Source organism: Mercenaria mercenaria, chromosome 13 (assembly GCF_021730395.1).
Source record: "Mercenaria mercenaria strain notata chromosome 13, MADL_Memer_1, whole genome shotgun sequence".
NCBI lineage: Eukaryota > Metazoa > Mollusca > Bivalvia > Venerida > Veneridae > Mercenaria > Mercenaria mercenaria.
In genome coordinates, this window is record NC_069373.1 from 74,376,031 (window position 1) to 74,401,119 (window position 25,089).

Sequence of the window (25,089 nt, forward strand, 5' to 3'; positions counted from 1 at the left end):
GGAACAAAGGTTCAAAAAGGTTATCAAGCCAAGAGTTGGGGAGTCACCAGTCTCATACTCTAGATGCAGATTGGATGTTTCAGAACATAATAATTATAAAAAGAGCTGTCACTAATGGTGACAAATGCCCCCGCAGCGCCTTGATTTTGACCTGGTGACCTTAACCTTTGACCTGGTGACCCCGAAGTCAGAAGGGGTCGTGTACTCAATAAGTACTATCAGCATGTGAAGTTTGAAGGTCCTGGGTGCAGTGGTTCACGAGTAAAGTGCCTTCATGCAAAAGGTTAACGTTGTGATGAACTAACGGATGGACAGTTGAAAACTAATATTATGCCTCCCTTGGGGGGCATAAAAATTAATTTAATGTCAGCATAACCTCAATAATTCCTAAAAGTACATTTCCAGAAGAAGAAAGCTTTAAAAAGGAGACCCGGTGAAGGAAGAAAGTTCAAATTATATGCGAGACATTTGTTAAGATATATCAAAACTAATATCAGACTTTTTCTGCTCTATTCACTCTTTCCTTCTCTAATAACTTTCTATCGGAAAAAAGCTAATCACTCACTCTCTGACTGAAAATCAATACTTAATCTTTTTTTTCTCAGTTGCGAAAAGAAGAAAAAATATGGTATCCATCAGAGGCTACTTAGATTAATACTATGTAGTGCCATGATAGTCATCAATCGAAATGGGAAAAATAATAGATCTCGGGGCCAACAACTGAAATAGGAAGCAATATATGTGAGAGACTGTAATAGTTTGAAGTCCAAAGGTTATGACCAAAGAGACACCATCTGATTAATCAAGAAGACTTCCAAGTCTAGGGCGCTAATGTGTGTCCAGTTATACAGTAAAACTAATTTGCTAATTATAATGCCTAAAATTGTGACACTGTTGTAAATAGCTGGTAAGTTTTCAAATTGCCAACTTCACATTGTCACCACTTTACAGATATAAATGACTCATTTTGCATCAATTGCTAGTAGTAGAGAATTAAAACACCAACTTCAGGCAGTTTGCAAATTGCCAACTTTCATGTTTTCACCAATTTACAGATATAAATGACTCATTTAGCATCAACTGAAACTAGAAGATGCTTTTGTAGAAATGCGCATGTCTCCCCAAATGCATAGTAGTAATAGTAAGAAATCAATAGGGGAAAGGAGCGAAAGTCAAAGAGACACTGATGTTTGGCTGCAATAGGGATCATCTACTTGGCATGTCCAATCATCCCACAAAGTTTCAACATTCTGGACCTGATGGCTCTCAAGCTATCGAATGGAAACAATTTTGGCCCCTGTGATCTTGACCTTTGATCAAGTGATCCCAAAATCAATAGGGGTCATCTACTCTGCATGTCCAGTCATCCTAGGAAGTTTAAATATTCTGCATCAAGGGTTCTCAAGTTATTGATCGGAAAGGTTTCATGTTCAGGCCATGTGACCTTGACCTTTGCTCAGTGACCCAAAAACATAAGTCATCTACTCTGTGAACCAATCATCCTATGAAGTTCAACTTCTGGGTCAAATGGTTCTCAAGTTATTGATAGGAAACCGTTTTCCATGTTCTGCTCCCTGTAACCTTGACCTTTAACAGAATGACTGCAAAATCAATAGTGGTCATCTACTCTGCATGTCCAATCATCCTATGAAGTTTCAACATTCTGGGTAAAGTGGTTCTCAAGTTATTCTCAAAAGGGGGGAGGGGGGGGGGGGGGGGGGGGGGGGGGGGGGGGGGGGGGGGGGGAGACATTATTAGTATAGAAAAGTCGACCTTCAGACAGTAAGCAAATTGCTAACCATGTTTTCACCACTTCACAGACATAAAGGACTCATTTAGCAATTAGTAGAGAAAACCCCAACATCAGAGAGTTTGCAAATTTGCAAATTGCCAACTTCATGTTTTCAACACTTCACAGAAATAAAGGACTCATTTGGCATCAACTGGAAATAGTAGAGAAAGCCCGAACTTGAGGATTATGATACCTTGTTTGTATACTTTGTATTATTTAGTAAACTGTATAGTGGATGCAATTTGACCCTGATGGTTGACCTTTGTATTATAATACATAATGAGACACAACCTATTTTTGAAAAGGTGTGTACGTAAAACGGTGTAAACAAACTCATTCCATATAAATATACACGGCCACCCTAAGCACCCCTTATTTCTACAATGAAATAAACGATATGAATAATCAGCCTAAGGTCAACCATCGCGGTCAAGTTGTGACTACTATACTTAGATGAAACAGCTCTAGATTATCAAAGTACCATTTGTTTGTAACAAAGTCCACTTTTGGGTAACTGAATCAAGTCTCTAAAGTTCTTTTTCACACAAGGTTTTATTTGTAATGTGACATAGATGCCATTTAAAGGGTTATGCAGCTGCAAGACATTAATGTCTAGATTATTATGTAAAATTGGCAGAAACATTCAAAACATCAGATACCTGTAATCGACTGGACTTAAAACAACAAATAATCTACAGGATTTAAAACAACAAATAATATTGAACTTAAAACAACAGATAATCTACATGACTCGAAAGCACAGATATTCTTGCATACCAGACGGGGATTTCCGGTATTTTTACCGGTGCTGGAAAAATCCATCTTACACCCCGGGGTGTAAGATGACTCTCTTGCTTTAAATGATGTATTACGAACTACATATAATTATGTAGAAGATTTATGTAGTTATTTATATTTTATTTCGAAAAACGGAATAAAAATCCAATACCTTGACAGTTCCTCTTTGTTCCTGATAGTATATTTCTCGATTCAAAACACGTTATTTTATCAAAAATTCATAACGTTACGCTCGAACTTATAAAACAAAACCGGAACTAAACATTGTTATTTGTCTTTGAAACATCATGACGTCTTTCCTGTTTACAGACGTTGATTTCCCGCGCTTTGTTTAAATACGCTGCTATAAGAAATAGTTCTAAAAAGAAAGCCGTTCGACTGATTTTATTTTTATTATTTTATCTTGATATCGGTATGCAGGAAAAAGATTCTGTCACTGGTTATAGGTGCAGATGGGAATATCCGGCTCTCGGGTAACTGTTTAGGCGGTAACTCGGTAGGAACCTCGTTACCGCCTAAACAGTTACCCTCGAGTCCCGAAATTCCCATCTGCACCTATAACCAGTGAAAGAATCTTATAATCTTCTGGACTCAAAACCACAGATAATCTACTGGACTCGAAACCACAGATAATCTACTGGACTCAAAACCACAAATAATCTACTGGACTGGAAACAACAGATAACCTACTGGACTCAAAACAACAGGTAATCTACTGGACTCGAAACAACAGATAATCTACCAGACTGGAAACAACAGATAATCTTTCAGACTGGAAACATCATAATTATCTACCAGACTGGAAACAACAGGTTATCTACCAGACTGGAAACAACAGATAATCTTTCAGACTGGAAACAACAGAATTATCTACCAGACTGGAAACAACATATGATCTTTCAGGCTGTAAAAACAACAGATAATCTACCAGACTGGAAACAACAGATAATCTACCAGACTGGAAACAACAGACAACCTTCCATACTGGAAACAAAACATAATAATCTACCAGACTGGAAACAACAGATAATCTACCAGACTGGAAACAACAGATAATCTTTCAGACTGGAAACAACAGATGATCTACCAGACTGGAAACAACAGAATAATCTACCAGACTAGAACCAACAGATGATCTCCCAGACTAGAAACAACAGAATAATCTACCAGACCGGAAACAACAGATGATCTACCAGACTGGAAACAACAGATAATCTACCAGACTGGAAACAACAGATGATCTACCAGACTAGAAACAACAGAATAATCTACCATACTGGAAACAACAGATGATCTACCAGACTGGAAACAACAGATAAACAACAGATGATCTACCAGACTGGAAACAACAGAATAATCTACCAGACCAGAAACAACAGATAATCTACCAGACTGGAAAAAACAGATAATCTACCACACTGAAAACAACAGATAATCTACCACACTGGAAACAACAGATAATCTACCAAACTGGAAACAACAGAATAATCTACCAGACTGGAAACAACAGATTTAATCTACCAGACTGGAAACAACAGATTTAATCTACCAGACTGGAAGCAACAGATGATCTACCAGACTGGAAACAACATATAATCTTTCAAACCGGAAACAACAGATAATCTACCAGACTGGAAACAACAGATAATCTACCAGACTGGAAACAACAGTTAATCTTTCAGACTGGAAACAACAGAATAATCTACCAGACTGGAAACAACAGATTTAATCTACCAGACCGGAAACAACAGAATAATCTACCAGACTGGAAACAACAGATTTAATCTACCAGACTGGAAACAACAGATTTAATCTACCAGACCGGAAACAACAGATAATCTACCAAACTGGAAACAACAGAATAATCTAACAGACTGGAAACAACAGATAATCTAACAGACTGGAAACAACAGAATATACCAAACTGGAAACAACAGAAAAATCTAACAGACTCGAAACAACAGATAATCTACCAGACTGGAAACAACAGAATAATCTAACAGACTGGAAACAACAGAATATACCAAACTGGAAACAACAGAAAAATCTAACAGACTCGAAACAACAGATAATCTACCAGACTCGAAACAACAGATAATCTACCAGACTCGAAACAACAGAATAATCTAACAGACTGGAAACAACAGATAAACTACTAGACTCGAAACAACAGATTTAATTTATCGGACTGGAAACAACAGATAATGTACTAGACTCGAAACAACAGAATAATCTAACAGACTGGAAACAACAGATAATCTACTAGACTGGAAACAACAGATAATCTACAAGACTGGAAACAACAGATTAAATTTACAGGACTGGAAACAACAGATAATCTACTAGACTCGAAACATCAGATTTAATTTACCGGACTGGAAACAACAGAATAATCTAACAAACTGGAAACAACTGATAAACTACGAGACTCAAAACAACAGATTAATCTAACAGACTGGAAACAACAGATAATCTACTAGACTGGAAACAACAGATTTAATTTACCGGACTGGAAACAACAGATAATCTACCAGACTCGAAACAACAGAATCATCTAGCAGACTGGAAACAACAGATAATCTACCAGACTGGAAACAACAGATGATCTACCAGACTGGAAACAACAGATAATATACCAGACTGGAAACAAAACATAACCTACCAGACTGGAAACAACAGATGATCTACCAGACCGGAAACAACAGATGATCTACCAGACTGGAAACAACAGATAATCTACCAGACCGGAAACAACAGATAATCTACCAGACTGGAAACAACAGATAATCTACCAGACTGGAAACAACAGAATAATCTACCACACTGGAAGCAACAGATAATGTACCACACTGGAAACAACAGAATTATCTACCAGACTGGAAACAACAGATATTCTACCAGACTGGAAACAACAGATAATCTACTGGACTCAGAACAACAGATAATCTACCAGACTGGAAACAACAGAATAATCTACCAGGCTGGAAACAAAACATAATCTACCAGACTGGAAACAACAGATAATCTACCAGACTGGAAACAACAGAATAATCTACCAGACTGGAAGCAACAGATAATGTACCATACTGGAAACAACAGAATTATCTACCAGACTGGAAACAACAGATATTCTACCAGACTGGAAACAACAGATAATCTACTGGACTCAGAACAACAGATAATCTTCCAGACTGGAAACAACAGAATAATCTACCAGGCTGGAAACAAAACACAATCTACCAGACTGTAAACAACAGAATAATCTACCAGGCTGGAAACAACAGAATAATCTACCAGACTGGAAACAACAGATAATCTATCAGACTGGAAACAACAGGTTATCTACCAGACTGGAAACAACAGATAATCTACCAGACTGGAAACAACAGACAACCTACCATACTGGAAACAAAACATAATAATCTACCAGACTGGAAACAACAGATAATCTACCAGACTGGAAACAACAGGTAATCTACCAGACTGGAAACAACATATAATCTACCAGACTGGAAACAACAGGTAATCTACCAGACTGGAAACAACAGGTTATCTACCAGACTGGAAACAACAGGTAATCTACCAGACTGAAAAAAAACAGATAATCTACCAGACTGGAAACAACAGAATAATCTACCAGACTGGAAACAACAGATAATCTCCCAGACTAGAAAAAACAGATAATCTACTGGACTGGAAACAACAGAATAATCTACCAGACTGGAAACAACAGATAATCTACTGGACTGGAAACAACAGATAATGCACTGGACTGGAAACAACAGATAATGTACTGGACTGGAAACAACAGATAATCTACCAGACTGGAAACAACAGGTAATCTACCAGACAGGAAACAACAGATAATGTACTGGACTGGAAAGAACAGATAATCTACCAGAATGGAAACAACAGGTAATCTATCAGACTGGTAACAACAGGTAATCTACCAGATTGGAAACAACAGATAATCTTCCAGACTGGAAACAACAGATAATCTACCAGGCTTGAAACAACAGATAATGTACCAGACTGGAAACAACAGGTAATCTACCAGACTGGAAGCAACAGATATTGTACCAGATTGGAAACAACAGAATAATCTACCAGACTGGACACAACAGATAATCTGGAAACAACAGATAATCTACCTGACTGGAAACAACAGATAATCTACCAGACTGGAAACAACAGATAATCTACCAGACTGGGAACAACAGAATTATCTACCAGATTGGAAACAACAGCATAATCTACCAGACTGCAAACAACAGATATTCTACCAGACTGGAAACAACAAATAATCTACCAGACTGGAAACAACAGACAATCTACTGGACTCAGAACAACAGATAATCTACCAGATTGGAAACAACAGATAATGTACCAGACTGGAAACAACAGATTAACTTCTTGCTATATCAGATATACAAGTAATTGTGAATTAATGACTATATCAAGTATTATTTGTCACAATCATAAATACAACCAATTCCATTAAATATGTATAACCAATTTCTCACAATTATTAATCATTACTGAATGCTGAAATTGCAGCCACATTCCATTATGCTGAAATAGTGTCACAAACACTGCACCTGGCATTTAGTTGATAATTAGAAATTAAAGCATGGCATTAAGTCTGTTGGGGTCCATATTGATTTTTTTGTATTGAACATGGGCAGTATTGTCATGTACTGAGTGTTATACAACACTGAAATATGATAATGTCAGAAAGTGGTTACATACAGAAAACAAGGAACACATATAAATCATGCTCTGGGCCATATGTAATGTTGCTGGTCACTGTACAGTTTTATTGGCCAGATGTTTAAGCAAAAATATACAAGTGACGGATTATATTCTCATACATGCTCAACTTTATACAAACTACAGCAAGTCCTTAGTTGAATTATTCATCAGTATTCTGTTTTGCCTGTTTAAGTCTATAGCATGTCTCCATTAAGCTAACAGTAGTCACACATTTCTAACTAGTACTAACAAATGACCCTGCAGAAACAACTTCTCCACACAAAACAAAGGTAGAACACAAAATGCCCCTCTTGATGCATTCAGTAATTGCACAAAGAACAGAAATTATTTGGTCATTGTGCACTGGATGTTTGACATACTGACCTCAAATCAATAATTATGGGTCATAATTATTTATTAGTCATAAGTGACCTCCATATCACCGAAGCATTCTCTAGTTATTTGGTAAAAAATTTCTACTGTTCTGGGTCAATGTGACCTTGACCTTTGACCTACTGACCTCAAAATCAATAGGGGTCATCTGCTGGTCATGTCAACCTCCCTATTAAGTTTCGTGATCCTAGGCCTAAGCGTTCTCAAGTTATCATCCGGAAACAGTCTAACTGTTCCGGGTCATTGTGGCCTTGACCTCTGACCCACTGATCTCAAAATCAATAGGTGTTATTTGCTGGTCATGATCAACCTCCCAATTAAGTTAAGTGAACCTAGGCCCAAGCGTTCTCAAGTTATCATCCGGAACGGGTTAACTATTCCTGGTCACTGTGACCTTGACCTTCGACCTACTGACCTCAAAATCAATAGGGGTCATCTGCTGCTCATAGTCAACCTCCCTATCAACTTTCATGATCCTAGGCCCAAGGGTTCTTGAATTATCGACCGGAAACCGATTGCTCTCCATACCAACCGACATCTGCAAAACAATAACCCCCACTCCCCTCTTCTTTGAAGGGAGGCATAATCAATCCAACTTATCAGGAACAAATTAATTTTTGCTCAAACCACTGAAACTTATATTATCTTAAAATGATGTTAGAGTCTGCTGAATCTGCAACAGCTATGATAAGTTTGTAGTCATTGATTTTTGGTGTATATTTTAAGCCAAGAAACATGATTGCATCATTGCGTGCTGGCTTAGCATTATAATTCTGGTCTGCAACCCGATAATCAGCTTAACAACAGAATCCTGTTACTACAACTTTATGCTAAGTGCCTTCATCAGTAACTGTTAAAATAAAAGTGTTTTTCTTTGTTGCTGTTGATTTTTGTTTTGTTTCATTTTTGTTGGGTCCAGCTGCAATCCTAAACAATTATAGGTTATATAGTAATTTTCCAGCTTTTAGTGATAGAGGATAACCCCGGGTGCCCCTCCAGGCATTATTTCAGGTATGAGCAGACAACAGGGTAGAACCACCAACATTTCCTAAGTCAGATGGACGGTTTCCTCCAAGTCAGGTTCTGAACCCTAAGCAGTGAAGGGCAAGTAATTCTAAATCAGCAACCTTATACATATAGGGAAAAGTGACCACTAACCTTGGCAGCCATGTTTTTTGATGATCCAGAAAAAAACTGAACAATCTTGGTAATTATTTTAAAATCAGGTAATTTCAAAATTGCCAAAGTTTAGCCAGATTTTCCTTCCATCACCCAGGAAATACAAACTTTTGTTAAAAATTCTACCTGAAAGACTACAAACAAAAAATTTAAGCTTATGTGTATAATGTGATGAGACTTAAAACTATAAACACAAATGGCTGTCGATGTGCAAGGACTGTACTTAACAAAAAAATATCTTTTTTTTCTTTTAATTTAGGTTTAATCTATACTTTCATACCATAACAAATTTATTATACAAGAAATATTGTCCCTATAATGTTGTCAGGAAAATTTCACCTTCAGAATGCCCCGTCTCTGTTTCCAAAAGTAAAGGCTGTTACTGTATGCACTTAGCAATATGTCTGATTACAATTTAGATGCAAGATGCAAGTCTCCACATTAAATGCATGACAAAGCCCCACTGGAATATTTTATCTGTATCTTAATGCATCCAAACGCATTTGCAGTCATGCACAATTCTCATTCAGATATATTCCGTTAGATGTTGTCAATTTAAATGCAATCTGAGACAAAGTCAATAAATTGCAATCACCGGCTCTAATCGTGGCATCTAAACAATATTACCAAGTGCCATTAATTTGAAGGTAAGTGCTTTTTTCTGCAAGTCTATTGTTCGATTCCCGGAACTGATGAACTCAGGAACACATGTTAATTTGACTTGAAAAGCTTCTGTAATTATTAATATTTGTTACACTATTATACAAATGTATAAATTTTCTGTCCATTTATCAGAAGTTTTGTAGTGCAGAAATAGGAACTCTTGCTAATTTGACATGAAAAGCTTCTGTAATCACAAATATTTGTAACACAATGTGATATACAAGGCCACAACCTGAAATTGTCCCACCCACAGGAGCTTTGACTCATGAAATAAATGGAAATTGAGTTTTAAAACCATCTTCCAAAAATTCAAAGCTATATTTGTAACATTTTTTGAACAAGAGCTGTCAGTGGACAGCGCGCTCGACTATTCTCAGTGCTTGATATTATAATATAAGCTATGAGTAAAACTATAACATTACAATAAGCATATTCTAAGTCGAAAAGGGGCCATAATTTAGTCAAAATGCTTGAAAAAGTTGTCACCTCCTTTTAACAGACTGGGGTCGTGATGGTAAACAAGTATGTAAAATATCAAAGCAATAACTTAATGGACTTTGAAAATATTTGGGGTGGTACGTAAACTTTAACATTTATTCCAAGTCGAAAAGGGGCCATAATTCAGTCAAAATGCTTGATAGAGTTGCCTCCTCCTTTTTTACACACTGGGGTCATGATGGTAAAACAAGTATACAAAATATCAAAGCAATATCTCAATGGACTTTGAAAATATTTGGGGTGGTATGCAAACTTTAACATTTATTCCAAGTCGAAAAGGGGCCATAATTCAGTCAAAATGCTTTATAGAGTTGCCTCCTCCTTTTATACAGACTGGGGTCATGATGGTAAACAAGTATGCAAAATATCAAAGCAATATCTCAATGGACTTTGAAAATATTTGGGGTGGTAGGCAAACTTTAACATTTATTCTTAGTCGAAAAGGGGCCATAATTCAGTCAAAATGCTTGATAGAGTTGCCTCCTGTTTCTTACAGACTGGGGTCATGATGGTAAACAAGTATGCAAAATATGAAAGCAATATCTCAATGGACTTTGAAAATATTTGGGGTGGTACGCAAACTTTAACATTTGTGTGATGCTCACGCTCGCGCTAGCGCCGATGCTGAGGCGAGTAGGATAGCTCCCCTATTCCTCGAATAGTTGAGCTAAAAATTGTCATTTTTGTGAATTTTCAAAGGCTGATTTCTTCAAGGTCAAGGTCACTAGGTGGTCAGGACTCACCATGTTGGTGTAAAATGAGTTTTTGAACCATCCTACAAGGTTTCAAAGCAATGCATGTGGGTGGTTTTCAAAATAATGAAGCAAAAGTGTGACATAGGGGTTGAAAATTCAAACTTATTTCTTATGGTGGTCACCTATTTTTTATTATAGCAAATACTTCATATTTGAAGGAAATAACTTTGGGGAAGTGTTGAGAAATGCCAATCAGAAAATATTTCAGCCTTTAATTCAAAAGTTCAGTGAATTTCCAGTAAGGTGGGTGATAAATGTTGCATGGTTTTATGACAAGGAAATATGTATAACAGTAATTTTTTCAACATAAATGATAAGTAATGGGTGTATGTGTATGGTTTGAAACTTATTTAATCATATGTTTGTGGACATTGGTTTTTAAAATCACCCTTTCTGCACAAATTTGACATGAAAATAAAACTTTACCTAGAAAAGTTGTTGCTGAATGCAAAATAACTATCATATAATTATAAAACCAACTTTTTTCTGACATGTTGCATGTTTATAAACCACATGCCAAATTTCAAGAATGTCCAATAATTCTAATTTCTAGAATTGTCTACTCAAAATTGAGTTATTTTAAAGATGCACAGGGGACACATACTGAAGATCAGTGTAATATTCATCCATTATTAGTTTTCTATTCATAAAAAGACTACTGGTAATAAACTTTAGACAAATACTATCAAAAAATAGTTTATTCCACAAAATAACTACAAAATTGAAAATTTTCACTACAAAAACATGAAAATTCAACAAAATGTAATGCTTTTAAATGAAAAATAAGTGACTTTATACATAACTAACACACTGAAATCATTTAATTTACATGAACTGCTTATTCATATTAGAAAATGACAAAATACCATGCATGATAAAAAGGAATAGTAAAATTCATACATACTTTATAATGTTACTAAAAAGGGTGCACAGGGGACAAATTGTATCAAAATATTTATTCATAGAATATGTTCATGGTAAGTAAAATTCTTTTAACTACATAATATTTACTAGTGAACATTTACATATTTAGGTAAACTTAAGAGCTTAAGAAGCAATAAAATTGATGTTTCCACTTTTAAACTTGAAAATTGGCAACTTCGGAAAAAAATGCAAACAATGAATTTTTAATTGTCCAGGGTTTCTTATATAATGCTAAATTATCAAGTAATGCCTAAATTTTGCATACACACTGCTAAGAATATAGAAATGCCACCACAAATTACAGTAATGCTATGATAATTGATATATGTCAAAAAAAGGGTGCACAGGGGACATCACTTTTGGCTTTGTGAATGTTTAACAGTCAGTAATATGTGAAGTTGAAGGCTGCTTTTGTATCTGTTGTAACTCCCTTTCAAGGAAAATAAAGTAAAATCCCATTTTATTTAAAGAATAAAAGAAATCTGACACTTAACAACTGAAAAGGTGCACAGGGGACATTTTTAGGTGTATAGACATTCATCAAGTTTCTGAGAAAGTCGATTTATTAAAGAAAAAAATCATACTGTGTCTTCACAGCTGAAAGGATAAAGATCTTAGAAAAACATTAAGACTTTTGAAAAGTAATAGGGTTATGAAATTGTAGTGTTCAACATTTAAATTTAGTATTTTTTTCACTATTTTTCGTGAAAAGGGTTCCATCACAAGATGTGAAATATTAGTAACAATAAGATGTAGGTAATGAGAAGTATTTTATTTAAATGTGCAGAGTTTAAGTTACATTAAAAAGCCAAAGCTGTAACAATAAATCATGGTTTTAAAAAGTAAACCTCAGTTGAAAACTATACTTCATGTAAAATGTCACACTTTTTTGGGTGCACAGGGGACAAAATTAGCTATATAATTTAATATAACTTTAAAACTGCTTGAGCCATCAAGATAAAATTGCACACATTTATTGAGTACATTGATTTGGATATATTTTGCTCCAAAACACATTCTAAAACTGAACTGAATTGAAGTAAGGTGAGAGAGAAGAAAAAGCTTCATTATTTTGAAAACCACCCATGTAACCGTTCTGAGATTTTTTGTGAATATTTTAGGCGTCAAAAAAAAATCTAAAAACTACTAATTTCTTCAGTCAAGGTCACCTGAGGGCCAGGACTCACCAAGGGGTGTACAAGTTTTCAAAGCATTATATATGCAACATTTTTTGAATATTTGTCATTTCTGTGAATTTTCAAAGGTGTCAAAAAAATTTCTAAACAAGAGCACCGCCTTGCGGGTGCTGACGCTCATCTGATTTTTTTTGTATAATAGAAATATTGTCCTACCCATGATTTTCTAAGTCTAAAAAGGGCCATCACTCTTGCAAAAAGCAGGATAGAGTTATGTTTCTTGATGTACAGTGTCCACTTATGATGGTGAAAAACTGTTGCAAGTTTTAAAGCAACAGCTTTGATAGTTTATGAGAAAAGTTGACTTAAACATAATATTCAACCAAGAAAATGATTTTTCTAAGTCCAAAAGGGGCAATAATTATTGCAAAAAGCAGGATGGAGTTATGTTGCTTGCTGTACAGGGTCAGCTTATGATGGTGAACAAGAGTTGCAAGTTTTAAAGCAATAGCTTTGATAGTTTAAGAGAAAAAGTTGACCTAAACATAAAACTTAACCAAGAAATCTGATATTTTCTAAGTCCAAAAGGGGCCATAAATCTTGCAAAAAGCAGGATGGAGTTATGTTTCTTGCTGTACAGGGTCAGCTTATGATGGTGAACAAGTGTTGCAAGTTTTAAAGGAATAGCTTTGATAGTTTAGAATAAAAGCTGACCTAAACATAAAACTTAACCAAGAAAACTGATTTTCTAAGTCCAAAAGGGGCAATAATTCTTGCAAAAAGCAAGACGGAGTTATGTTTCTTGATGTACAGGGTCTGCTTATGATGGTGAACAAGTATTCCAAGTTTCAAAGCAAAAGCTTTGATAGTTTAGCAGAAAAGTTGACCTAAACATAAAACTTAACCAAGAAATCTGATATTTTCTAAGTACAAAAGGGGCCATAAATCTTGCAAAAAGCAAGATGGAGTTATGTTTCTTGCTATACAGGGTCAGCTTATGATGGTGAACAAGTATTCCAAGTTTCAAAGCAATAGCTTTGATAGTTTAGGAGAAAAGCTGACCTAAACATAAAACTTAACCAGGCAACGCCGACACAGACGCCGACGCCGACAACCGCTCAAGTGATGACAATAACTCATCATTTTTTTTTCAAAAAATCAGATGAGCTAAAAATGCTAATTTTTTCAAGGTTACTAGGGGCCAGGACTCACAATGGGGGTTTAAAATTCGTTTCTTAAACATCTTACAAGGTTTGAATGAAATATATGTAATGGTTTTTGAATTATTCCCAATTGCTGATTCACGCCATCATCACTGCTGCCGCCGCTATCACAGCCTCTAGAATTTTGATCGCTTAGTCTCACTTCCACTAAAAGTGGACAAGACAATAAATACATGTACAAATTTTCTGGTGTTTTACCACATCTGTTCTAGCAGTGACTGAGTCAATCCACAAAATTTTATTCCAATGATGCACGAAATTTCCAATTCATACAAAATCCTGAATGTTATATCCCATGAATTAGCTATTTTGGTGAAACTCCTAGGACATTAAACGATTTTACAGTATGTAACAGAATCTGAGGACCTTAGGTTTAGTTCAGTTCATACTACTTTTTTTAAGCTTGATTGAGATGAAAGCAGCAAGCTTCCTTAATTATTCTCTAGTCTGCTTCCTGGAAAATAACAGTACTGGTGTCATATAAGAAGGTGTGGCTGTGACAATAGCAGGTAATGATGTACAAGAAATGCTGTCTTCTTTGCAAAATTGCAACACGTGACTCCCGAACAGTTGTTCCTGGATTCTGAACAGGAAATGTCTATTCTCTGCAGTTGAAATAGGCAACCATCCAAATATGACTTAAGAGGTGGAGGATAAACAACAAAACATAGTCCACTCACCTACTCAAGTACGCTCAAACAACCAGGCTATACTTTTCACGACAATTATTTTCAGAAATTCATCAGTGTTGATGTTATTATATTCTCTCCTCTACTTCCCTTACTGTGTTCGAAGCAAATTGATATTCCTACTCTAGGAAAGAGACCAGTCAGATGATGGAAGAATTTTCACTAGGGCAAATGACAGTTCACCAGGGGTAAGTTGATTTTACTGCCTGCTAGTCCTGGCATGTGGTGAAAAAATATCCTCTTTTGTTACTCTAAACAGGTTAATTTGCTAAACAATTTTTTTAAACCTTTTAGGCAAAAGTTCTCTTAAATATGTGGAAGCTGTGAAAGTGAACAGTGGCATATAAATTTTGCAAAAGATCAAAAAAAAATACCAAAAATATTGTACAGATGAGAGTAAACCATATTGCAACACTTTCAATGTCATGAAGAAAATCAACATTTTTCTTGCTTTATTACAAATATCTAACACTGATTTTCACAGACTTTTTCATTTTTCAGTGTCGTGTTTACATTCTCTGCCAAAACCTGAACTTGAACATGATAAAAACTTTTGACGCAAATGTGGCAGTACGAAAATGACAGCCTTTTTAGAAAAGTGTTGCTTTTTAGGAGTCATCATACACTTAAAGGTTATAAAGTATGTTATAACTTACCAGTATAAGACCGGATATCAGTGACGATGTGCCAGTTAGTGCCACATAGAACTTTGGCGTCAATGTGTTCAGGAACATCGTAGCTGAAAAAAGAAAGAGACAAATTTGTTTACTGGTATATATTAATTCCCGAGAGACAGATATATTCTACATAAACATGATCAGAAACTTATTCGATTAAGTCACATATATATGACACTTACACCTACTACCTAATGATTTAAGGAGTGAACTGTCTCTATATTTATATGAGAACATCATATTTCGAAAATGTTGCATACAGTCCACCCTGTTTTTAGCAACCAGCCACTGGAACAAGACAAACTGGCTGCTTAAGATAGGTAGCTGCTTTAAGGCAAGTTGAAGTTAGAACAAAATGTCACTTTGGGAAGTGGGTTGTTTAAGACAAGTGGCTATTTAATACAGGTGGCCATTTTGGCAGGTTCAATCATATTCAAAATCATTAGACTGTATCATTTCAGTTGATGTTTTATCTATTATTACCATACCAAGTCAAGTTACATTATAACATATTTTTACAGTGAAACCTGATCTGTTTTGAGAATTTTTTATCTAGTTTCATATTTAATTACTGTGTCATTTAAAAGTTTAACTCTTATTCATTATCACTTACAAATAAATGCACTTTATAAATATATGTTTTTTGGTTTTTGTCTTGTTTTATGACACAACTTTACCAGTATGTCTTATGGCCACTTTCCAGCTTCTAATGGTGGAGAGAGACTCAAGGTACTCCGCAGCGCTTTTTTAAAAAAATAATGACAGGCACCTGGGTAGAACCACTAGCAGCCAGTTGGATGAATTCTAACATCTAAGTCTCTTGTGGCATTTCAACCTAACCAAGGTCAGGGCAGATTTGAAGTCGGCGTCCTTAACCACTTTACAAGTTGAAAATTTTAAAGCCCACTTATTAAAGTTACATAAGCCATGTGGTTAATATCAGTACCTTTCTGGTGAAAAAGCATTTAAAACTTGAAGACATAATTATGATTTGCAAAAAAGTTATGTCAAGAAATTCAATAAAGTAGGAATGATCATAATAAAGCTTTGCCTCATATTAAAGTTATCATTTCTCCAGTTCTATAAAGTTATGCCACTTTACTACCATTAATATTTATGACAGACTGACTTTCTTGGAATTATGGTAGTGTCAATTTACAAAATAAAAATCCTAATAAAACGGTAAAACTCTTAATATTCATTTTATGTTTAAAAGCTGTATTTCACAAAGTCATTATCCCCAAGAAAATATTTTTACCAAGTTAAATGATTTTACAGTATCAATAATAACTTTCTTATTTTACATGACAAACTGACCGAGAATTTTTATCATAATTATGTCTGTTTTTAAGAACGAGTTTGAGAAAATAAGTAATTTTATTTCTTTTCCATTATTCCTTTTTAACAAACTGAATCAGCTCTATAATGCCCATACTAGCCTATACCACATCCAAACATATCACATTTAGCACAATTTTATTGAAACTGAGTTGCAGAGCACAAAATAATTGTTAATACTTACATAAAAATAAATTCAACATTTTTCTTTCATGTAAAATTTGCCAATACTCCAAGTACACTGATTTTTATACGTTTATATACACGTCACTTTCTATCAAACATATAATAATTATTATGAATAGCGAAAATTTGTTGACGTAGAATGTTAACATCCACAATAATGTCCAGCTCTGTATGTCTTCCAGACAATAACCGAAAGACGTCAATTATCCGCATGCACTCTCTATTCCCCGATATCGACTTATTGACCAAGCTGTGTCTTTAAATTCCCGCTACGATACTTCTTTCTTTAGACACTAGTTGTATATGGATTATCTGTTTTTCGTGTGTCTCCTACTCAATCCAAATTCTCTTGAAGGATTTAATATGAGATACGATGCCAAAAGTTGCAGCCTCTAAAACTGCTCAATTTCTACATACATGTATATAACATCCTTTTCTTTCCATACAACTCTGTGATTTGCGTCCAAAACTGCTAATTTTAGAACTCCTGTATAATTATACTGCATATGATTCAATGCAAAACATCAAATAACAAATCATTTTTGAATCCCAGACTATATAAGAAGTATATCATTAATTTAGATATATACTTCAAAAAGGTGTATATAATTTCCAGCAATCTGGTTTCTGAATCAAAAAGACCCAATACACAATGAGGTAAAATATCAAAATGTAACAAAAGTCGGATACATTTCAGAAAACCAAGTTATATAAGTTTCCAACTTTCAAACAAAAAATACTACACGCAAATATAAATTACTTCAGTAACCCGAATCCAAGATACAACCACATGCACATTTCATTCAATATATTAACTATACAGAATCTGTTATATGGAATCTGTTACACGCTATCATCCACTATTATATAAATGTCAAACCGTTAATATGACGTAAAAAAAGACAGATGTTGAAAATCAGTCACAATCCAGGTAGTATAAAACATGTTAATGAATACATTAACAATCTAAGTACTCCCATTATTTTCTTTTTATCAGTAATTAACAAGAAGAGTATAACCATGGACTTAACAGGCTTGAAAACAATTTATCATCAATGTTAACTTCATTTCCAGTCTACATATAGTCGCCTACAGCAATTTTAAATATGAAGCACACAGATGTTAACAGTACCTGGATGATAGCATTAACAGCTACACAATCAAGCACCTGCTTTAATTAACAATTACACTTCAAAGTTGGTATTTACTTTATGGTAGAAAAAAATCTGCCATAAGAAACTGATTGATGTAGATAACAAGAGAAAACCTAACAAAATATCTATTGAAAATCCTTGTAAACTTTTCAACTTCCAATGAATATAAAATGGTAATCCCTACTGAAAATATTCAACTTCCAATGAATATAAAATGGTAATCCCTACTGAAAATATTCAACTTCCAATGAATATAAAAAGAAAATCCTTGTAAAATATTCAAGTTCCAATAGTATAAAATGAAAATCCTTCTAAACTTTTCAACTTCCAACAAATACAAGAAGAGATTCCTTACAAAATATTGAACTTTTAACAAATATCAGAAATAAATCCTTGCAAAATATTCAACCTTCAACCAGTGTATCAGTTTAAAGTCATTGTGAAACATTCAACTTCCAACAATCAGCTGAAAATTATCATAATTATAATTAATTCAACTTCCAACAAATATTAAACAAAAATCCTACCAAAGTATGTATCTTTCAACAAATATCAGCTGACAGTCCTTGTAAATTATTCAACCTCCAACACAAATAAAACAAAATCCTTATCAAATATTCAACTTCTAACAAAACATAAGACGATGCAAAACCTGTACTTCTGTCTTTCTCCACACAATGTTTAGCTTCAATTGTTTAGGAAACAGCAAAATATCATTCATCGAACAATTAAGTGCAACATATTGTTTGAAATGTGTACAGAAAAAGCAAAAACACCTGAGAAATGACAATAAAACAGAGAAATGACAATAAAACAGCGAAATAACAAACTTCTTGTACAAAATACATCTCCTACAACAGTACTATCAAATCCTCTTTAAAAAACCTTTGTACTTAAAGACTTGATCATGTATTAAAAATCCAAGTCAGGAATATTTTCTCAATCAAACATTTCTGTCACACATCCACTCTTGCTGCCAATACAGACAATGTAGCATTTGACAACTATCAGCTGACAACACAAAGAAAATACTGGCAGGATTATAGATTTTTTCTGCCGGCCAATTCCAACACCCTTCTAACAGTGAAAATCACATTAGAATACATGCTGTCTGGTTTATTGGCTGAACTAATAATTAAGCACATGACTAATCAATTAACACACCATAGTAGCATATACACTGTAGGCAATGATTTCCTAGGACAGAATAAATCATGATACACTTAACCTACCGCAGAGGTGTGTTTTCTCATATCTGGCCTACTGAACAATAATTTAATTTTGTAGACAAAAAATTTCATTGTTTTGACAAAAAAAGGCAAATCTTTGGGAAATGAATTTGTTGATTTTACATGTATAAGAGAATTTCATTAATTTGTTCTTTGGGATTAAACCCTTACCCTGCTAAATTTCTATAATAAACTTGTCCGTCTTTCAATCTGGACAGTACTATTAACTGTTAAAAGGGGTGCATACTACAAGGATACAGACTGAATGACTACACTGGTCGCAAAGGCAGAATCAATCATGTTCAGCATGACAAGGGTTAATTTTGCAGACTAAAGAAGTTCTTATGAGGGCTTATTTTTGCTAATTTAGCATTTTTGATGATTTTGCAAAAGTTTGAGCTTGCAAAAACTAAGGATTTTAATTACTTTTAAGAAACTTTGAACATCACAAAATTCTTGTCAAGCAAAAGTATCTGAAGTAACAGTGTTTAGACTTTCATACACGTCAGATGGTAATAGTTATTCTACAAACATGACCTTGTTAAAAAATATTCTGCATTTTTTATAACACACATAATGAAGGTAATGAATGACAATCAACAATTTCCATCTACTAATAAGCTTTGATAATGTGGCAGTTGAGTCCAGTAAGTCCAGGGGTGTTCAATGATAATCCGTCACAGATCTATTGTTAAGCAATTATTGGATTTACCTGTATTGGAAAATAAACAGTGTCGATTGTATTGAGGTCAACTGCCACATTATCAAAGTTTATTAGTATCATATTTTTGCATGCTATCCCATCATCCTTTGGTATAACAGAAAATTGCTTTTTCATAACAATCAGAAAATACTGAATTGTGTGAAATAAAAAGGGTTAAGTCAGTTGTGACAAACAAGTCAGTAATGATGCCAAAATTTAACATTGTTGAAAACTGATTTTAAATAAAAAAACAAGAGCTGTCTGTTGACAGCACGCTCGACTATTCGAAGAATTGATGGAAGTATGGGGTCAAAATATTACCAGAGATTTTCACACAAAAGAAGAAAAATAGATAAGGCAAACAATGAACCTGTATTTGTCGAACTGGATAAGTCTTGCGGTATAATATTATGGCAAGGTGTAACCATGATGGGAAGCAAGTGTTCAAAGTTTCAAAGCCATATATCTAACAGTTTAGACAAAATATGGAATGGTACGCAAAACATAACTAACTTCTATGTCAAAAAAGGGCCATAACTGAGCTAAAATCCATGTCCTAGTTATGTAGTCTTGCCTACATATGTAGACTATGATGGTAAACAAGTGGTCAAAGTTTCAAAGCCATATGGCAAACACACATGAACAGGTCAGGCAAAATATGGACTGGTATGAAAAATTTAACTGATTTCCAAGTCCAAAATGGGCCATAATTCAGCCAAAATAGTTGACAGAGTTATGTACTCTTGCCTACAGATAGAGATCATGACAATGAACAAGTGTTCAAAGTTTCAAAGCCACATGTCAAATACTTTTGATAAAACATTGACTTGTTGGAAATTGTAACATTCCAAGTCCAAAAAGAGCCATAATTTAGCCAAAATAGTTAACAGAGTTATCTACTCTCACCTACAGATGGAAATCATTATGATAAACAAGTGTTCAAAGTTTCAAAGCCACACATCAAATAGTTTTGACAAAACGTGGACTTGTAATTTCAAAGTCCAAAAAGAGCCATAATTCAGCCAAAATATTTGACAGAGTTATGTACTCTTGCCAACAGGTAGAGACTGTTATAATAAACAAGAGTTCAAAGTTTCAAAGCCACATATGTCAAATAGTTTTTACAAAACAACGACTTGTATGTAATCTGAACCAATTTCCAAGTCCAAAAAGGAACATAATTCAGCCAAAATATTTGGCAGAGTTATGTGCTCTTGGCTACAGGTAGACTGTTATAATAAACAAGGGGTCCAAGTTTGAAGTAAAGATCTCTGAAGGTATACAAGATATAACCATTTCATAAAAACTTTAACCAACACTGGGGTGAGTAGTATAGTCAAGCTAAAAATATCTAAGAACAAGTTGAAAACAAACAACATCTAAGACAAAGTCACGAACAAGCAACATCAAAGAACAAGATGTTATATTCTCTGTCTATGTCAACAAAAATACCTGTGCAGTGGTGTTAGTTAATAACTAGATAATGGCAAATTAGCAACTTGCTTGATCACATGCTGTGAAAGGCAAACCGTAACTTTAACCTTTAGCCTGCTGGTGACAAGTGATTCTGCCTTTGCTAAGAGTGCAGACCAAGATCAGCCAGCACATCCGTGCAGCCTGATCATGGTCTGCACTGTTCGCTATTCAGTCAGTAAATTTTCAGCGAACACCCTTTATAGCAATTACTGGTTCTGTCCAAATTGGTACAAGAAATTGCTTGGTTGAAAGAGATCATGTGACTTTGATAAAGCTACATTGAAGATTATTTATGAATAATTGTTAAAACTACTGTTTTCTTGAAATGTCACTGTTTTTGTTTTTTTGAAATGTGGCTATATTTCACAAACTAATTTCACTCAACTTATTTCCTTTGGCACTGAAACAAAATGATATAATCAAAATCTCCGTCAAAATCAAATTGATTCTGAAAACATTTGACCTAATGAGCAAATGTTAACAAAATTTTTGTGTTGAAAATAATGAAACCTGCCTTAATGTTGAAAATTTCAGTTTAAAAGCATTTGCTCCAGTACTGGCTGAAACCTGCTTACATGCCAAACTTTCATAATCTTTCTATTTTAACAAGAGCTGTCCCTAAGACAGCCAATGCTCGACTATTCAAACTGTTGTCCCAGAAGCAGGAATATTACCCTAAATGTTGAAATAAATATAGTTTCAATCTAGTATCTGCATTAGTTTTGGACAAAAGGGGACATAATTTGGCCAAAATGCATGTCAGAGTTATGGAACTTGATGTTATCACCTAGTTTTATGACCCCAAATACACATGTTAAGTTTCAATTCAATATCTGCATTTGTTTTGGAGATAGTAACTTGCACGCAAAACTTTAACCAGGATTTTCTAAGTCCAGAGGAGACATAATTTGCCGAAAATACATGTCAGAGTTACGGGACTTGACCCAGTGAGGTTGGTAATTGACCTAGAAAAAGAAAAACTAAATTTCAAAGCTATATGCCTTAAGGTAATAGCTATATGTACTTGCATGTAAAACTTTAACCAAGGTGTGACGCTGACGCCGACGCCAAGGTTAGTAGAATAGCTAGACTGAATAGTCGAGCTAAAAAGGGACATAATTTTAACAAATTTAACTTGTCCTGTGAGGTCAACTCAAATGACATGTTTGAAGTTTGGAAGCACCTGGAATGGCTCTTCTCAGAAACCTAATTACAGGCAAAAGAGTTTTGAAACAGATGCCATTGACAATGCAGACGCAGATGGAAGGATGGCAAACAAAAGCTCTAATTTTTTCAACTGAAATTTGGACATGAAAAAATGTTTTACATTGGAATTATAAGGATTAATGTTTCAAACAGTTTTAAACATGATATGAGCCGTGTCATGAGAAAACCAACATAGTGGCTTTGCGACCAGCATGGATCCAGACCAGCCTGCACATTCGCGCAGTCTGGTCAGGATCCATGCTGTTCACTTTCAAAGCCCAATGCAATTAGAGAAACCGTTAGCGAACAGCATGGATCCTGACCAGACTGCGCGGATGGGCAGGCTGGTCTGGATCCATGCTGGTCGCAAACCCACTATGTTGGTTTTCTCATGGCGTGGCTCATATAACATTTACAAAATAACCTGCAAATTTGTGACACTTAATTAAATTTGTACATGAATTTGCTTAATATGTTACACATGAACAAAAACTCAGAAAAACAGAAACCAATCCTTGTCATGTCTGCTACAAGACAGAGATATACAAACATGGCCATGATCAAACTGTTTCAAAATTCCGATCTTTCCTCTATGGTAACATTTTCATAATCGAATCACCCGACTTTGTAAATTTGAAATAAAGAATTTCAGATTATCTCCCTTTACTGTAACTTTGTGTATGATGTTTTTTAACTTTGAATGAAATGCTTTTCTAAAAATTTCCTACTATCTACCTTTACTCTCTGGACCACGAAATAAACAAATGGGGAAAGGTTTTCTCTCTATGGAAATATACTTATTATCTGAAGATACCTGAATCTAAGTAATCGAGACAAGTATTAGAGTGCTGCTTTGCCATTAGTCAATTAAAAAAAAATGTGCTCAAAATCAACCAATCAGATGCTGGAGATTTTAAACTGGTCCTCCAAACTCACTTTTATTAACATGCACCCATCATATTCTCAGTTTATTTAACCTAAATGAGTATCAAAAGTTTTAATTCAATACTAACAAAATCAGATATAACAAGAGCGCCGCCAAGCGGGGCAATATACGCCCGAAGGCTTACATCATAGGATGGGAGCAAAATTTTAAGAACTTGACTGTTGTAGCCCAAAGGACTGGAACAACAAAAGGAAAACTTCAAAAAACAAATCTATGTCCACAAAAAAAATATTCAAAGTCTACAAAAAAATCCTAATCAGGTACAGGTATGTTAAAATAGACCTAAAAAATGAAAGTACCATCCATGTTGTACCACAGAAAAGTGGTCTTGGTTTTTCCCTACGGCCAATAATAAAAAAAGTTTCAAAATAAGCTATTTATAGTAACATAAAAGGGAAGTAATTCTAAAAAAAAAATATTGTAAGTACAAAAAAGAGATCTGCCAAATAAAAGCAAGAGCACTGCAATGCAGAGCATGCAATGCAGAGCAATATACACAAAGAAAAGTCATATATGACCTTTGACCCTTAAGTGTGACCTTGACCTTGAAGCCAGTCATCTGGAACATGTGCTCTGCACATCGTCTCAGTGTGGTGAACATTTCTGCCAAGTTTCTTTGAAATCCTTCAAGGGGTTCAAGAGTTACAGAGCGGACACAAAACAAACTGATACGACTTTTGACCCCTAAGTGTGACCTTGACCTTGAAGCAAGTCGTCAGGAACATGCGCTCTGCACGCTGTCTTGGTGTGGTGAACATTTGTGTAAAGTTTCTTTGAAATCCTTCAAGGGGTTCAAGAGTTACAGAGTGGACACGAAACAAACTGATATGACCTTTGACTCCTAAGTGTGACCTTGACCTTGAAGCAAGACATCCAAAACATGCGCTCTGCACATCCTCTCGGTGTGGTGAACATTTGTGTCAAGTTTCCTTCAAGGGGTTCAAGAGGTACAGAGCGGACACGAAATTGCTAATGGACAGACGGACGGACACCAGCGTCATAACATAATACGTCCCTTCTGGCGTATAAAAATTCAACACCCCACTCTGTTCTGTACCAATTTTTCATCAACATTTCAGTCATTACAATTTTAATCTAGTAGCGTCCATTGATTTTGTACCAGTACTTCCAGGTTATTTACCAGTAACTGACAACTTCTCCACATGACTCGGTGATGAAAGAACCTCAAATCAGAACATCTTCTAAAGGAAATCAGCAGGCTCACAAAGTGTGACAGAGACCAGTGTAAATTGATTTTTGTTGATGTCAGAGAGATGTATACTAAAAGCTCGCACTCCGAGTGCTGTCGAGACCTTCCCTAACTAAGAAAAACTTCTCTAAAAACAGCAATTATTGAAGAAGGTCTTGCAAT

The 25,089-nt window shown here is 34.9% G+C and overlaps 1 protein-coding gene across 4 annotated transcripts in view; it reads right to left on the reverse strand.

The window, feature by feature from the left end:
- Positions 1 to 25,089, reverse strand: part of LOC128548030 (suppressor of tumorigenicity 7 protein homolog) — an 85,811-nt gene that overhangs the window by 47,875 nt on the left and 12,847 nt on the right. For 3 of the 4 annotated variants that reach the window (XM_053522298.1, XM_053522300.1, XM_053522302.1), the window contains exon 2: positions 15,459 to 15,541. In XM_053522298.1, coding sequence (XP_053378273.1) covers positions 15,459 to 15,541 — 83 coding nt within the window. Of the gene's footprint in view, positions 1 to 15,458; positions 15,542 to 17,001; positions 17,782 to 25,089 lie in introns of those variants that run through there. The other variant, XM_053522301.1, reaches the window with a different exon arrangement.